Source organism: Phaethon lepturus, unplaced genomic scaffold, assembly GCF_000687285.1.
Source record: "Phaethon lepturus isolate BGI_N335 unplaced genomic scaffold, ASM68728v1 scaffold12657, whole genome shotgun sequence".
NCBI lineage: Eukaryota > Metazoa > Chordata > Aves > Phaethontiformes > Phaethontidae > Phaethon > Phaethon lepturus.
The window spans coordinates 79,514-96,424 of record NW_010549886.1 but is presented as its reverse complement, the minus strand read 5'-3'; the positions used below and the strand labels follow the sequence as shown (position 1 = coordinate 96,424).

Genomic DNA, 16,911 nt, shown 5'->3' with positions numbered 1-16,911 from the left:
AACATCTCATTTTCTTCCTCTTTTCACCTGGAGTGAAAGAGATCTTTTTCATTCTACGAATTTCCCGAGGGTTACATAACCACTGTTTTCTGTACTTACCTGCAAGCCTTGAGCATCTCATCCAGTTTCATGTGATCATCTATCTATCTAGAAAGCTTTAAATTTCTATCTTTAGATATCACAAATAGCAGTAGTTTTCCTACTGTTGTTCTTAGTCTTCTACGTGGAATTTATATTTTTAGTAACAGAAGAATGAAATCTTGAAAATTCTTTGCAAAAAGGATAATTGCACTTATGTCTGACAAGACATTTTAAGATGACATAATGTTTGTGTACTGTACTGATCCACTTTAGAAAGAAATGGGTTTTTTCATTTCAAGATGTGGACTGTGCAGTAGATCGGGATGATGTTCATGTTATTCTGTTCAGTTTGACGTCATAGCTCCTTCAGCCCTCCTGTGACTGCTCTCCTATTTATTTTTTTTTTTCTCAGAAGCTTGTCAAGAGCAGTCTAAGAGGAGCGGAGTTCATGTTGCAACATCTTCCAAGGACATTAAGTGAAGCTGTTTATTTTTAGGTGTATCTGATTCAAAGGCTAGGTAGGAGCTTTTGGCCTGTAGTTGCCCTGTGGAAGAAAACTTGATTGATTTATTACAAGGTTCAGCATTAATATTTTAGTCTTAATGTTAGTTATCTTCACCTCTAGTTGCTACACACATACGCATAGTCATTGTATGTATATATGCATATATAGTGTGTGTGTATGTGTACAGACGCACATATGCATATATGTGTATACTGGTAGAAACTTAAAAGGCTCTTTAGCCTCATGGCCTGCCTTCAACACTGACCTATGTGAGATCCTGTAGGAAGAAGGCAAGAATTACTTTTCTGTAGTACTCTAACCTTCCACCCATTTGAAGCCTGTACTTTCTCACTGCACAGACCTTCTGTGTGTTTAGTATCACTTGGTGGGTGTCTTTTCCATGAGCTTTCCTGGTCATTCCTTGGACCGGTCTTAAAAACTGCAGCATCCTCTGGTAAGGAGTAACAAAGCTCAGCTGTCAGAAGACCAACTTTCTTTTGTTTGTTTTGATCCTGGCTCCTTCTAGGTTCATTTGATACCAGCATCCACTTCTTCTGTGGGAAGAGAAAGCAAACATTTTACATGTATCCACCATTTGCATGTCAAGTGATTTGAGACCTCTGTTGAGCCTACCTCCAACTTACCCACTTCAGTTGTCTCTTTTCCAGGCTTTTCCTTCTGTTAGACACAATTAATCTCTCCACACAAGGGCCTTCCCTCTTGTGTCATGGATACTTAGTTTCCTTAAAAAGTTTTTGGTGAGGGATTTTGTCAGTCTTTTGAAAATTAAATAATTTTTATCATCATTATGCTACTCTTGTTGACACCTTTGAAGACCTACTTTAAACTTCTTGATTTACAGTCGGCAGCTTCTTTCATGTGATCATCACTTCAGTAGTAAGTTGATGAAATGCTTTTGGTTTATAAATGATACTTGATTTGATAACTCAGAGTGTTGTAGAAATTGTAGCCCATGAAAGATAGGATGTGAAAATAGCAAAAGCTTCTTCCCTTATCCTGTAGTGTGATGGTGAAGAAGTGGGTCTGAAATTAGGATGAATTAAGATTGTTCTTTAATATAAATAATATCTTGTCACATTTTTTGGTAAAGATCATTATAAATTGTGTTAAACACAGGGGATGGTCAGAGTCGTCAGATATGGAAACAACGGTGCTGTAAACAAAATTGAATTGAATGCTGTCAAATGAATGCAAAAGAGGAGGATTAGGTAAATTTTATTCCAGAGACTTGAGAGAACTGGTGTGTGAAAATGCAGATAGAAAAAACTTTGACTATTACCTCTAAAGGCAGGTAGTGCAATCTGGATTTGGTATAAAAGATGGGATCTCACTTAAAGAATGGGAGTTTGTACAGTGGGATAAGTACATAGGTGGCAACAGTGAGAGTTGTAAAACTGGAGAGAGTCTGCTTATAACACTTCCTCAGAGCTCTCTGGAAGCTAAACTTCATTAATGACCAGCACACAAAGCAGGAGCGTGCCAATACAAACTTTCTGGTGACATGTAGTTCAGAAGCATTACCTGAACAGAGGAAAGGAGAAATAAACCAAAAGAGCTGTATTACCTGAGGGAGTGGGAGAAGAGGGAAGAGGTGTATTTGTACAAAACAATAATTGGTGCACTTAGCAACTAACAGGATTTTTTTTAAATGTAAAAATCAACCAGGCAGTTGCAAGCGATAATTCTGTGATTGATCTTTCTTCTTCTGTGTCCTGCCTGTGCACTAAGGTTGGGGAGGGGGGGGCGTTGAGGGGAAGCAAGTGTAATTTTTAAAGGTACTAAGCTGTAGCAGAAGATACATGGAAGTATTGTAATCTTTGAGCAAGATCATTTGATACCTCATTCAGCTGACTTCATTTGGAGTTACTTATGCCCAAGAAAGCCCAAATTGCAAGAACTGCAGGGCCAACCTCAGCTAGTGGATTCCTTCCACTCATGTTTGAATTGGCCAAAACACCTCAGTTGTGCTTGCTTGAGGCTCTGGGTAGGATCAATAGAAAACTAGACGTTCCAGCAGAACAAGTAAGATCTTGCATAAAAAGCCTCTTTAAATTTAGCAAGTGAAGAATTAGATCAGCTGAATGTAGTGGAACCCATGGGCCAGATAGGTGAGCAGGGCCTATACCTGAGGGTGCTGAGAAAGTTGTCTCGTGAAAGTGAGGCTGTGGTTTGTCATCCGTGAAAAACCATGGTGACTGCATGAGGTTCTGTATGACTGGGAAAAGACTGTTATTAACCCATCTTGAAGAGAATCTGGAGAATTTCAGGCTGATGAGCCTCAGCTCGGTCCCTGGAAAGATCATGCAGCCCTTTACGTGGAATTAAGATGTGAGCACATAAAAGACAAGCAGGTAGTCAGAAGCAAGCTAGCATGTATAAGAGCAAATCGTGATTTACCAACGTGATAGCCTTCTGTAACAGATGGCTACATGGTCAAGGGGAGAGTGTCTGACAATACACTTTGTTAATAAGGTTGTTCGGTGCTGTGTTTGCCAGTTCCTACTTTTTCATTCTGCTTCAAGAAGTATCTGAATTGACAAGCAAGATGTCAGCAAAGGTAGAACTGAATTTGAAAGTCTAGTGTAAATAGTAGTAGCTTAATTGGGAGGATCAGTGGTGTTGAGGGTGTAGTAGTCTTGTGGTTTTTTAGCCTGACTCATAACTCGTTAAATATAAACTGATAAAACTAATGATAAAATGGAAATGTTGCTTTGCCAGCATACAGTCAATTCAGACAAATACTTTCTGAAAGAGTTGAAAATATGCTGTGCAAAACCTATGGATCAAATAAATACTGATGTATTACTACTGTAGTAGCACACCAGTGTGCTAAGATCTTCTGGTGAAATATTCTCAGCAAATCACAGTATTGCAGTTTATTGTAATTTAGTTGTAGCTGACATTAAAGCAACTTCGTCAAGACTGGAAAGAGTAAGTTTGTGGGGTTTTTGTTCCCTCTCTGCCCCCACAACTAATTTTCCCTCTTTCTTTAGAAGTCGAAGTAAAGTTTTATCTCGTTGGTTGGCTGGCTTACCTCAGCAGCTTGCTCTGCTTGGCTTGAGAAACCCTGAGCTTTCGAATCAGTTGATTGATATCATTCATTCCGCTGCTTCTCGTTCGAACAAGGAATTACTACAAAGTTTACAAGCCACTGCTGCTCGAATATACGGTAAGACTTTTACACTACAGCACAATGAATTTTGTCCATCGCTTGGCAGGGAAGTTGCAATTCTTGGGAAATACAGGCGTTGCCTAGGTGAACGTGAAGTCGGGGGGGGGGCAGGGGTGGCGATTGCTTCAGTCCCTTGCATAGTTCATATTAACCTCTATTACGTCGCTTCCTAAAGGCTAGTAAAAAGATTAAAATCCTTAGTTCAAGTTAGCAGGACTTTAATCTGACAGACTAGAAGCTTCAGTTTTTGTGAAATCTGCTTCTGGTCACATTGCTTCTCCTTTTTTGTCCCCCATCCCCTGCCCCAGTGTTGGTTATATTGTCCTCCCTTCAGCAAGTGCCCTGGGCCCTTGACTAAATAAGAGTAGTTAGAAAAGAGCGGGGTCCCTGCGGGATTGTTAGCAGTGTTTTGCATGAGCTGCTTATGCTGTGGAATTGTTACCAATTGCAACAGTTTTTGTGTAAGAAAGAATTTGTGTAAAAAGAACGGGAAGGGTCAGCGTTTTGATTCCCTGTCTGTGTGCCGGCAGATCCGCTAGATGGCACCCTGGTCCTGCTGCCGGCGGAGGCCCAGTTTTTTTTCGCAGATCCGCTAGAGGTCCTCCTTGGCCGGCTGCCGGGTGAGTCCCAGAGGCGGCTGGTGCAGCTGGTCTACTTCCTGCCCTGCCTGCCCGCCGGCCTGCTCGCCTGCCTCAGCCGCTGCTGCATTATGGGCCGGATGTCCTCCGAGCTGGCGGCCACCCTCATCGGGATACTGCACATGAGGTACAACGGGGAGCGTGCACCTTGCTTGGCTCTGTGTGTGTGTGGGGAAAACAACAAACCAACAAAACAAACCCAAAAAAACCCTCCCACCCCCAAAACAAACAAACAAAAAAACCCCAAACCAAAACCCCACCACCCCAGTGTGAGTGTTTATTCATTAAGAATGAACTTTGTTACTGGTTTGCACCAAAAAAATCCCCCATTATAGTGTGCCAGAATTGGCATAATGAAGAAAGTTAATGGTTCTGTCAAACTTTACTCCTAGCCTTTCACTTCGACTCTGTCTTCGCACTGAATGATTTTTCCCCAACCCTTGATAACAAAATTGTATCAGTTACCTGTAAGGCTACACGGTATTGAGCACCCTCCACTAAAAAACATCATCAGCAGGGATCTTTGTTCTACTGCTGGTTGCAGCTTTTTCATGTAAATACTTTGACCTGACACTGTTTGTAGTGAAAAATAACCAACCAGTGTGTATTCTTACATTCTGCTTACTTTCAGGTTTTTAAAACTCTCTTTTCTTATACTTGCCGTGCTTAAATAGCCAAATCATAGTTGCCAGACAAGTGTCTTGTTAGAAATTACTCATGCTCTTAATTTTGTCCTGCTTGAAAGAAGGTAAGTTTGCCTGTGAAGTCAGGAAGAGACGCTGCTGTTCCACTAAAGTGAGTGGAAGGCTTGCTGGGATTTCACAAGGGTGTGGGTTTTTTTGCTTTGCTGCTTCTGGAAAAAATATACTTGTTTTTCTCCATTGCTTAATATTGTTGAACCTCAGATAAATAAGCAGGAATTAAGCTTATATAAATTATGTTTAAAATGATTTTTTTCTTAATGCTTTTTGGAATGTAAACATTTTTTATTCAAATATGACACAAAACAATGCACTGTCAAATACAGACCTGTTCATATTAGTTGTATAACATGTGAATAAGGTAACTAACATATGAAGCAATGGTGAGAAAATTTATAATATCCTATATACAGTGCAGTACCACTACAAAAATGGAAATCAGAAAACTGCAGGTGGGCTGTGGGCATTTGATCCTTCTGGTAGAAGATACAGGAGGCACCTGGAGGGCAGTGTTCTTGCCAAAAGTAGGTTACATCCTGACAGCAGAGGAGGAGGTGCAGGTTCTCATTTTTTGAGGTGCAATGAAAGTCTTCTGATTTTAATTTATGTCATTTGGAACGTGTTTTAAGCTAAGTTGTATTCAAAGATTGTGGATTATCTACCCAAGAATCTGAAGTAACTAGATGGAAAAAAATACTGATGTAGTTATACTAGTGCAGTTTCTCGTATTGATAAGGCCGAACAGTCCTTTCTGGAATCCTGCAAGTTCTGATGAAACTTGGAAAAGAGATATTACTCTTGATTGCGCATTGTTTTTCTTTGATAAGGCTATTCTCACTTCATTGAGAGGAATTAGTGTTAAAAACAGGAACTTGATCAGGTTTCTTTGGAAACACATCTGAAAAATAATGCAAGTTCTTGAAAAAATTAAAATGAGTCTTTTATAGACAGAGTGAATGCAACAGCATTGAAAATACATTCTCACCTATATAGCCAGCTTAAAAACTTGTACAAGTTTTAAAGGGCTTATTGATGACTTTTTTTAGCTCTGGCTCAGCTTTTTAATATAGAGGTGAAATATATTTTTTGAAAGACTACTTTTTTTTTAATTGTCACCACGACAGACTTTTTTTATCCTACAAACTTTATCCTAGGATGCCTTGAAGAATTAGACAACTGAGATAATACCAGAAATGTTAGTGGCTGCTGAGGGGGGGGTGTCCAAAAAAAAAAAAAAAAAAAAGGCACTTTGACAACTTAAGCATGCAAAGATAGGGAGATAAGTAACAATTAGTATTAATCTCTCAAGAACAGAAGAGTCTGGTAGATTTTCTTCCTTGGAGAAGAAGTTGTACAGTTAAGGAAACAGGAGTAGGTGTTCTAGATATGAACCTTAGCTAGGCTTCACGAGCTTCATAACTTGTCATTGCACACAGGATACATGAACTAATTTTCCATCTCCTATCAGAAAAGCCAAACTAGATTATTGTTTCCGGTTTTGTGGCTTGCTTTTAGATAACCATGTGAACAAACTGCATTGAATTTAAAGGGGAGCAGTCAAAGAATGATAGTCCATAAATTGTGATAATTTGTTGTTAGGCAAATAAGGCTGGGAAGGAGGGGGGGGGACTGTGTGTGTAAAAAGGCTGTTGAAAAGGAATGGAAAAACACAGTTTTAGCAGGATTAGAAATACAGACCTTAACTGTCAGAAAAATGCTTGGTTTGAGTGCTAGCAATGTTTTCTAAAATTTTCTACATGCTGGAATAGGCTATTTAGGAAGGGGATAAATATACTTCACGAGAGATACTTAAAATCAGGTTAGACAAAAGTATATCATGGATGGCAGAGGTAAAGCCCTGCGGGAAGCAGAGGGACTAGGTAAGTTCTGGTAATCATTTGCAGCCCTTGTGGTCCTTGGACTTAAACATGCACGTTTTTTAAATGAATGGTACTATAACAAAATGTATATAATTTCACAGTTCTGTGCCACAATTTGGTTCATGGGATGCTTTTTCTGTGGTTTTAGGTTATGAGAGTTTTGCATAGAGAAACTGATACAAATCAGTTCATCAGGAGGCATCATTTATGAGTAAAACAGCTGTTGTCAGTAGATGGCAGTGTTTTTCTTCCAGTACATGCATATTCTATCTGGTATGAGGCGAGTTTTTATAAATTTCTTTTCTTCTATGCCACCTGCTTATCTGTCACGCTTTAAATAGACTGCATTCAGGAGTGTCAGAGGCTCACTGCTGTACTTGGTAATTGTTCTTAATTTCTTTAAAAACCTTTATTTCCGGATTATTCTTGTCTGGCAGAGCATGTACATTTTTACATGCATCTGAGAATGCACATACCTACCCATGTATATTTGCCAGGGAGAAGCTACGTTAAGGTGGATTTGGTGGGAGTACATATGGATGGTAATAAGACTGTTGCAGTTATTTTGGGAACAGTCACTATAAACTCAAGGAACTCACAGCTTTTTGTGTGTGTGTGTAAACTATAAAAGTAGATAGTAAATGTATCCAGATGGCTTAAACTACAGCCCTGTGATGATACCAGGCAGTAACATTAAATTATAATTATTGCATGTTAACTTTTAGAATTTTTTGTTGACTAGATATGAATTTTCAGGACATTTAATAGTTTCCACGTCTTATTTTTGCAATGGTGAAATGAATAGCCAGGTGGTCTGCAGGGGCCCATTAAGTGACCATGGTGGGCCCCGTGTGCTGAGAATGAAGGTTATGTTGACAGTGTTCCCCTATATAATGGGAAGCTTTCTGAACCTGGGAGGGTGATTACTATACTGCTGAAAATTAAGATGGTTTCTGTCATGCTTTTGGTCTATACTCACTAAAGCTTTACCGGTTAGCACAGGCCAAGGACCTGAGGGACAGAAGGTGTTGTCTTAGTTTAATTTCACAGCTGTTCTCCAATGCCTGGCTTGTGCCTACTGTGTGGGACCTCAGATGTAAGTAACTTCAAGAAAGGAGGTGGGATTCTGAGAGATGGAATCCTGCCAGGGTTTTGGGGTATAAATCTTTCTTCCCACTCCTGTTCATATACAAACAGGTGAGGAAAGGTGTGAAGCAGCATGATTGAACAATCTGTGACTTCAGACTGAGAGAAATGAGAGGTAGTGGCTTGGAAGGAGATGAGTTCTCTGAGTCGGCCTCTGATGAGCTTAAATTTACAGAGACAAATGGAAGGGTGTGGGAAGTATTTTAGAAAGTCTTTGCATCGAATCTACTGGGTGGATTTTTCTGCGGTCTTTCAGTGGTACTACTTTGATATATTGAGACAAACCATTCATCTTGACGCACTGTGCCACATTTCTAAAAGAATTAGCTTCAATAGTTATTTTTAATTCACGATTTATTGGAATAACTGATAAATAGTCAAATAGTAACTCTCTGCTAATTAAAGATGACTGGTTTAAGTGTTGGGTGGGAACATGTTTGGCATGAAGTGGACTTTGGTTTGAAATTCCAGTCTTAGCTTTATCTCGATGGTGGAATTCTGGTGATTCCTTAAGGATGTGGATATGCACAGGTATACAATTCTTTCCAGGAATGGAGAAATTTATTAATTGTAAATGGTCTAGTGGGTGCTAAGGTCATAAACTTTAGCAGTATTATATGCAGAGCTGGAAAAAATGTTTGATGTAATCTATCTACGCCTACTTTCTACATTTGTAGGGCAGCTGGGCTACTTCAGAATGGTTTTTAAAGGACTAGTAATGTATATGCTTATTTTTTGAGTACTTTTTGGAAGAGTGGCTTTCAGGCAAATCTTTTCATCAAATATAGAAACATATGAAATGTTGTAAACTCACCTTCTTTTATATGGTAGATTGTCTTGTTTGTTTGACAAAAGGGAGGTCTACTGTTTACATACCAAAATCTATTGTGTAACAGTTGCAGAGGAACACAGTTTGTCACTGTTAGGCTCAATGTTTTTGTTTGCTACTTCTTAGTGACTTTGTGGTGATTGAATGGCAGATATTCTTGTAAACACATTTAGCTTTTTTCCTTCCCTTTTGTGTAAGGTAGGATACTTAAGATGATTAATATATAATCTGAGTACTTACTGTGATGTATTCTGTTCTATGAAATATGGATTAAAAAGTGCAGATTATGAGATTGTGATCAAATATATGAAGTAGGAAGCTGGATTGCTGACTTTACGGGTAAAGTTCTCTGTCTCCTCTTAACATATCTTGAAGTACAAATAAGGAAAACCTACTCAGTATAATTACATAAATGCAATTTATTTATGTGCCTTATGCACACAATATTTTTTTTAGAACTTTCTATCCATTGGAACAGTGTGTCTGGAAATCATTTCACTGTAATAGAAAATTGGACAGATAATATTTCACTGCCTGGATAAAAAAAACAATGGGAGTTAATTTATGGCATTTCTCTCTTGAAGTAGAGTGACCATAAATGAGATCTCCAATGGCTTCAAACAGCCATTTCTTATTCTTGTGGGGCTCTTTCCCTGCTGGGGTCTCGCAAAGAGTTGTTGTTTCTGTTGCTGTAGAAAAGGAGAAGGGTGAGGACCATATAAATAAAAGCTGAGTGCTCTCTCCCAGTGAGACATAAATTGTGTGGGAGTTCCTAGTCTTCACAGGTTTGAGATAACTCTGGGGGTAACTTGCATCCTGCTTCTTGTAACTGCAAATGGACTGTTTCCTTAAGAGGTAGTGCCTTTTAAAATGTTCTGTTGCTTTCCAGGCAGTAATGAGGGTGCTCAGCTGGTGTCTCATCAAGCAGCCAGGCATGCTTGTTGGTTCCTGCTATCCTCAGGAATCTGGTGTTTAGAAAGAACTGGGATGGACATTTTAATGTCTGTTTGGTATAAGATGTAAAATTCTGTGTCTCCAAATATGTTACCCAGAGATGTTTTATGGTCATAATAGCATTTAAAGTTTTCTGTAGGTATTTCCTTTGTAAGTGAATACTACTTTTACTTCATTTAGTCATCCTAGTTATGTGATCTGCAACCTTTGACAGTATAGCTTGAGGAGGCATAGTGAGAATGCAAAATGTAGGTAAAGAAGAGCCTATATAGTACTTAAAGACTTACTAAATGCATTATTGTAGACAAGAAAAAGAAAAATATTATATTCCCAAAAAGTATTTGCAAGCTGGAGAGAATGTGGAGAGGATATTATAATCCATTATTGTGAATGACAACACTGGTAGAGCAATTGAATACAGTAATTCTCATACAGAAGTGTAGAAAAGATTTCAGAACAGTTGTTTTTTTTAAAAAGGAAAATATAAATAAAATTAAAATTTTACCAAAATAAGCTAGGTTCGTTCTTTAAAAAAAAAAAAAAGAGAAAACATTTTTCAAGTCATTACAACTGGTACGATTGAAAGTCAACTCAGTACATCTTGGAAAATAAGTTAAAGTATACATGTATAGGAAGGTGTAGTAATTATGAATGGGTTGCTAAGAAAAATTTAAGAATAGTAAGGTCTCTGTTCACGGTGAAGTGCTTTTTCTGGCTCTATTTTCACACTCCTCAATTTAGAAACAAAAATGAGGGAGGAAAGTATTAAAAAGGTAACAAAAATGCTTAAGGCACTATGGAATATAAACTAAAAAGAAGACTGTGCTTTCAAAATGCAGGTATTTCCCTGACTGGGTGCCACTGAGGATGAAGGGTAAAAGTTTGATCTGTCCTCCTTGCTGCAAGATCAGAAAAGATCCATAGTTCTTGAGAGTCGGATCCTGGGGTGGGTTACAGTGCATTCCTTCATTTACATCTGGCCAGCAAATTTCCTTTTCCATGCTCACTGTTATGTAAAGGTCTAGGACTTGAGAGAGGGAGAAGGCTAAGCTTGTGTTTAAGGACATGGCCCTCTAAATTTGTCCCCAGGTGGTGGTTTGTAGTTTGATATTCCTAACCAAGGGGAAAAGAATTATGTTGCTGCACCGGTCGGTAAATGCCATTTTCTCATTAGTGAATGTTTCTTCCGATCTGTGCTCTCGTTTATAATGTGTAAGCAGTTCTTTTCTTCAGACAACCTTTGCATCCATGGAGCAAATGAGTAGGTGACAGGCTTACTTTTAACAATGCATAGCTCAAATTGTTGTTTTCTTAAAGTAGGGCTCATATTTTTTCCTCAAATCCCTCGTAATTCCTTGCAGCTGTTTGTTGTTTTTTGCCACATCTTCAAATGGAAGCACTTGATCCTTCAAAAGTGATGAAAGTTAAACCAGAAAACCCACACTAACAAACCATTGCCTACATAGGGTAACCTGTTAGAGGAATAAGGAAGAGAAAAACTCCTCACTTGCTCTCAGAGTTTATGTTCGGGACCTGTGCTACCTGGAGCTAAGTTAGTGTGAATGATGAGATGGGTACAGGGGTGGAGAAGTATTCAAAGAATAATTTTTATTTTAAAAATTTTTTTAAGTGATTGCAACATCAGTTTGTGACAGTTTTGGTTTCCTGTCTTTTCAAGAATTGGTATGAAAACAGAGTGGTGATCCTCATTAACAGTGTAACACAAAACTGATCTGATTAAGTTGATGCAGGAACGAGAGTTTTTATACTTTATTGCAGTTGCATTTCAGTTGACAGAAATTATTTTCCATTAAGGCTAAACGGGAATAAACTATGCCAAATCTGAGATAAATATTGGCACAGGGCTTTTTAGTGTTTTAAAGGAACATATTTTACAGTAGTGCAAGTACATATCTGTGCTGGGGGAAAATGTTTTGTATATTTCTTCCATAAAGATAGAACAGTCCTAGTATGGTATTTGCATGTGGTTTTGCTCCTTCCAGTGTATATTGTTTTATACACACACAGTTCCTGAGAATGAGAACATGGGAGTGTTTAGGATATATTGTAACATACTTGCCAAGCGAGAGCTATGGAATAGCTAATTCCATAATTGTTCAATTACCTCATGTTTGATGGGTCTTTTTACATGTAAGCACCATTTTAAATGGTTGCCTGTGCTGCTACTAGTTACGTAGCTAGGTGTCTGTGTAAAGCATGAGACGTTCATAATAGTCCTCTTAAGAGGCTGGCTAGAAGACGTATCTGTACACTGTTGTCCTAGCGTGGTTTTATTCAGCAGAGGGGTGTTTCCGGGCTCAGAGAGTGACCCCTGAGTGGTGTGCTGAAGAATTTGAATAGAGTCCTCTCATAGAAGGATGCTGTAGTATCTCTGTGGAAATCTCCTGCTCCTGGTGAGTACTGATAGTAGCTGAACAGTTTTCTCTTGATAGATAAACTCTCTGGGCTGATATCAGACTTGCGGTGTTGAGAGGTCATAGATGGCACAGGTCATAAAAATAGGAAGATGAAAGAAAAAGGAAAGCCTTTGTCTCTGGTTAAAGCAGTTGCTGAGGATACAGAAAATCTGGGTTCACTGCCTTCATCTGAAGGGGACATTTATTTCCTATTGCCTAACGCAGTGACTTAGTCATTGAACTATTTTGAGGGGTTGTACTTGATAATATATGGAAATAAATTATATTAATTTTATTAATTTTTCACTCGGTTGAGGCCTGGAATGCAGTTAGGTTTTCTCAGGAAATGAGTGAATCAGCTGGTGGCTGTGCTTATGAATGTTTACATGTTCCGTCAGCAGCAGAAGTATCAGTGAAAGAAGCAGAGGGGAAACACCCTTTAGAATGATTTTAATAACCTAAATTAAAACAACAATTGTGGGAGGCCTTGGTTTAAATCTGTGATCAATGGTTGATGAAATAAATTTAAAATGGGATCAGTTACCATAGTCTTAAGTTAGGTTTCTCAGGCTGTTCTCTTGCGAATGTTTAAATAATTCTGTAAAGCCTCAGGAACACTCGGCACTAGAATATTCGCTATTGTGGCAGTGAAAGTACTTTCCTGGAAGGTGAAAGAATTGGGTTTTAGTTTCCTTGAACAGAAAACCCAGACCCTTGATCTTATACTTCTGGAGTTCTGCAACCCCTGCATTTATGAACAAAAGGGTCATAGCATCAGTGCCTCACAAGAACTGTGGATCTTGCATTTGCTTTTTCTTGTTTTACTTTAAAAATACTTGAAGACTGAGCTTGAGGTTTTTTGAGATTCGTTATACTTTTTTCAATGCTGCTGAACAACCAAAAGAAAATAATCCAACCCAAATTCTAAGCAAAACGTGCTGTGCTTGATAGGTGCGTTGCTTTCTGAGTTGGAGTTTGAGCAGTGTGTTTTACACAAGGACAAGCGGAAGGATAATTTCTAAAATTACTGCATCAAGGTTCATCAGAGTTCTCATACCAGAGACCTCTAAATTACCTGACGATTCCTTGTGACTACATAAGTCAAAACTAACGCCTTAAACCTGAACCAGAAATCAATTGGTAGCTAGTTTGGGTCGGGAAGCACAAAGATAATAGTCTGTAGTTGAGAAATAACCACTTCTGCACAAAATGCAGTTGTTTTATTTTGCAGCTGTGTGATATAGCCCAACATGAAAATAACAACAGTGTGAACAAAAGTAGTGAGGTTCATCTGGAATAGAAAGAAAAGTTAGCAGCAAGTGGTAACAGGAATGCATTGCACAGTTGCTGTGACTGAGAAATATTTGCTATGCTAATGGCAAGAGCAGCAGTGATTTTTAAGTTAATTAGATTCAGCTTTTCTTTTAATACCATTTGGTATATGGAGCAGGTTACATAAAGGTGCAATTCTAAACCTCAGTAGAAAGGTTCTCATGGAGAGCAGGTAACCTTATGGAAATTACAACACATAATTCATCATAGTTAATGTGGGTTTGGACTAGCTGACTGAAGAGGTCTCATATGCAATTTGATAACAGGTTCCCATTGTCAGTAAAAATTTATTCAAAAAAGGGAGGTTATAATATGCTTATTACCTCTCTTCCACCTATAAGTCAGCTATTAATTTTTTTAGTTAAATGTCTAACATGTAATTTACAAGCATCTTGAAAACATATTTTAAAAGTGCACATAGTTCTTAATTATCCATGGTAGTCTTAATATAGTAAACTAAGGTTTTTGAAATGATTTGTAGTTTATCTGTAGTACATCAACATCCATTCTAGAATTAAATTTCATTTGGTTTTTGTTCTTTTATCTTCTGATTTCCTTTAATGTGAACCTCAAAAATTAAGCAGCTTTAACTACATTATAGACATTTGGGTTCTAAGGTAATTGAGGCATTGACAACTGGCTAGACTTGTGTTTAAACAAACTTCTATGCTGCAATGCTGTTCTTGTATTTGTAATATTACGAAGATACTGGTCTTGGTCTTAATTTGTTATGATAGATCTGTGAGATCCTTATCTAGTCTTTGATTACATGATCTCATGTTTTTCCATCTTACATTCTGTATTGAGTGCATCGTGCTCACTGGAGAAGTGTTTATGTGATGTTATGCTTTGTCCCTATTGTTTCAGTAGAAGGCTCCATGTTTTGTCTATTGTATTATCTCCCACTTGGAAAACAAAGTGATTCCCCTGGCCCGTGGAGTTCTGAGTTGTACTCAAAGATTTTCACAGCTGTAGGAGATGAGGAGGTAATAGTTTTCCCAATTTATAGATTAGGAACTGAGACAAGAGGTGTAGACAGAGGTACATAGAAATACCTTTGAAGTTTAGCATGAAATATTTGGGCACTGATTTTTCAGAATATTTAGCATTTTCTATTTTGAAAGCAAAGGATTGACTTCAATTTCACTGTAAGTGCAAGCAGTAGAGATCAGATGGGTCCTAGTGCTGCTCTTTAAGATGCATGAAGCTGTGTTGCTCCACAGCTGTTACTGCCCTCATATACTCACTGTTGAACTGTTGCAGGGCTAGTGATAACTAGCAGAAAGAATGGATGAGAGAAGCCTCCACTATGAATAATGTGGGTTTTTTCTATTCTAGAAGCAAATTAATACTCCATCTGATGATATTTGGAGCAATGTGTTACACCTAGCTTCCTGTCCTCCAATTTTAAAAAGTATTTATCTAGCACCTCATAGAATCTCTGTGATATAGATAGGAGGATGATCCAGGATAATGCCTAAAACCTGTTTGTTTACCTGAATTTGTGAGCTAATACTTTCTTCTACTTTTTTTAACCATCTCATGCCTCATACGCTGTGCATATTATAGATGATGCAATAAATAAGGCAGTAACAGGTAGGCTATGTTATACTACATTGTATAATCCCGATCGATCCATTCATCCATGATTTGAATTAGGCATAGGTGTTTTTTTTAGAGAAGATGTGATGCATAATGTTATCATACTCCAAGGCATATGCACAAAGCCACCAAACTGAAGATTATAGGCAACTTTCTCTGTCATTTTCTAAGTTGAATGTTAGGTTATTTTTAACCTTAATGCTCTTTCTACATCGAGGTTTCTTTTATGTATTTAATAGCTTTCACTTTTTCAAAAAAGTAAACTGCAACTGATTTTGGAGATCTTAGTTTTATGTGTGCGTGTCTCAGTGTAGCTCTGCTTGTAGATGAATATTAAAACCAGTTAATAGCTCTGTCGAGGGTTTGTGTCTTATATTGCCTCCATGTTCCTGGGGCCAAACAACAGCGATTCTCTCTGCTTCCTCTATGTCTACATCAGTGGCACTCAGCTCGGCATGCTGTTAGGGTGCTTCAAATGCTTGTCCTGTTCTGCGAGTGTGCGGATAGACAAATGTGGGTAGAAAACCAAAACTGCTGAAGTGTTTGAAAAATTTCCAGACATTTAGCCGTAAGCTTCAGAATCCTTTTTTTGTGTCTAGGGATCTCCTGAACCTATTGCAGTTTATGTGTTTGCTAGCCTGCAGTGAATCTGAGTTTTTGGTTCAGTCTGTTCTGGAGTTCATGTAAAATTCTTGCATCCATCAGTCCAATTATGAGGAATTTGACACATCTGCTAACTGTTGCATGGAAAAATATTTTTATATTTTATTATTTTAAGCCAGATGCTGACTAGCTTTGTCATGCAAGTCCCTAGTCCCTGAATTTGGACTTATCACAATTTCATTCCATGTTTTCTGTCTTCCTGCCCAAGATTTTTGTATTTTCATATTTCCCCAATTCCCTTTGCAGCGTGTCATCTCATGTATCTCTTCCAACCTCTTGCATTCCCATCATGTTGCTCAGTGATTGCATCACAGTTCGAATTTCTGTGTCCAGTGAGTCCTAAAATCTGCTGGCTCTCTCTTCATGCTCTGCAATGCTTAGTATGGTATAATGAGTGACCTCATGGTCCCTCTGCATTGGATTCAGGCAGCTTCTTCCCCTATGCTGTGAGCAGAACGCGGGCTTCATTCTCTCTTCTGGTATATGGATCTAATTCTTGTGTGAATGTTCACCCTAGGTAGAATCTCTGGGGAAATAGGTTGCAAGACCTCTTGCTGATTTAGTTGAGTACGTGTGAAATCTCTGTGGTGCTGTAATGAATAGGACTGAGACCTCCTTGGAAGGAGGGAATAAATTCTCCTTTTTCCTGGGAGAAGGCTCCTGGCCGTGGCCAAAGGGTTTGTCTCTGGAGAACTTAGTGTTGGCAGCCAAGTGGCAGCCTTACAAATGGAGAGAGATTGGGAGACTACAGGTTAAGAAATGGAAGCAGCGAGCCAGGCCCAGAGGAGGACCGAAGGCCTCCTAGGATCTAGAAGGGACCGTGCAGAGCTGTCTGCACTGCAAAGTCGGCTAGGTTGCCTGAAATGTGCCTGGAAATAAGGATTTGCCATTAAGGATACCATGTAAAGTGGGAACTTTATTTAATGAAGCGTTTCTTTGTTCTCTCTTGCCTAGCTGTGATTCCCCCCCC

The 16,911-nt window shown here is 38.6% G+C and overlaps 1 protein-coding gene across 2 annotated transcripts in view; it reads left to right on the top strand.

The window, feature by feature from the left end:
• Positions 1-16,911, top strand: part of TEX10 (testis expressed 10) — a 59,162-nt gene that overhangs the window by 19,913 nt on the left and 22,338 nt on the right. For both annotated transcript variants that reach the window (XM_010290392.1, XM_010290393.1), the window contains exons 7-9: positions 3,601-3,776; positions 4,310-4,347; positions 4,405-4,544. In XM_010290392.1, the coding sequence (XP_010288694.1) occupies positions 3,601-3,776; positions 4,310-4,347; positions 4,405-4,544 (354 nt within the window). The remainder of the gene's footprint in view (positions 1-3,600; positions 3,777-4,309; positions 4,348-4,404; positions 4,545-16,911) is intronic.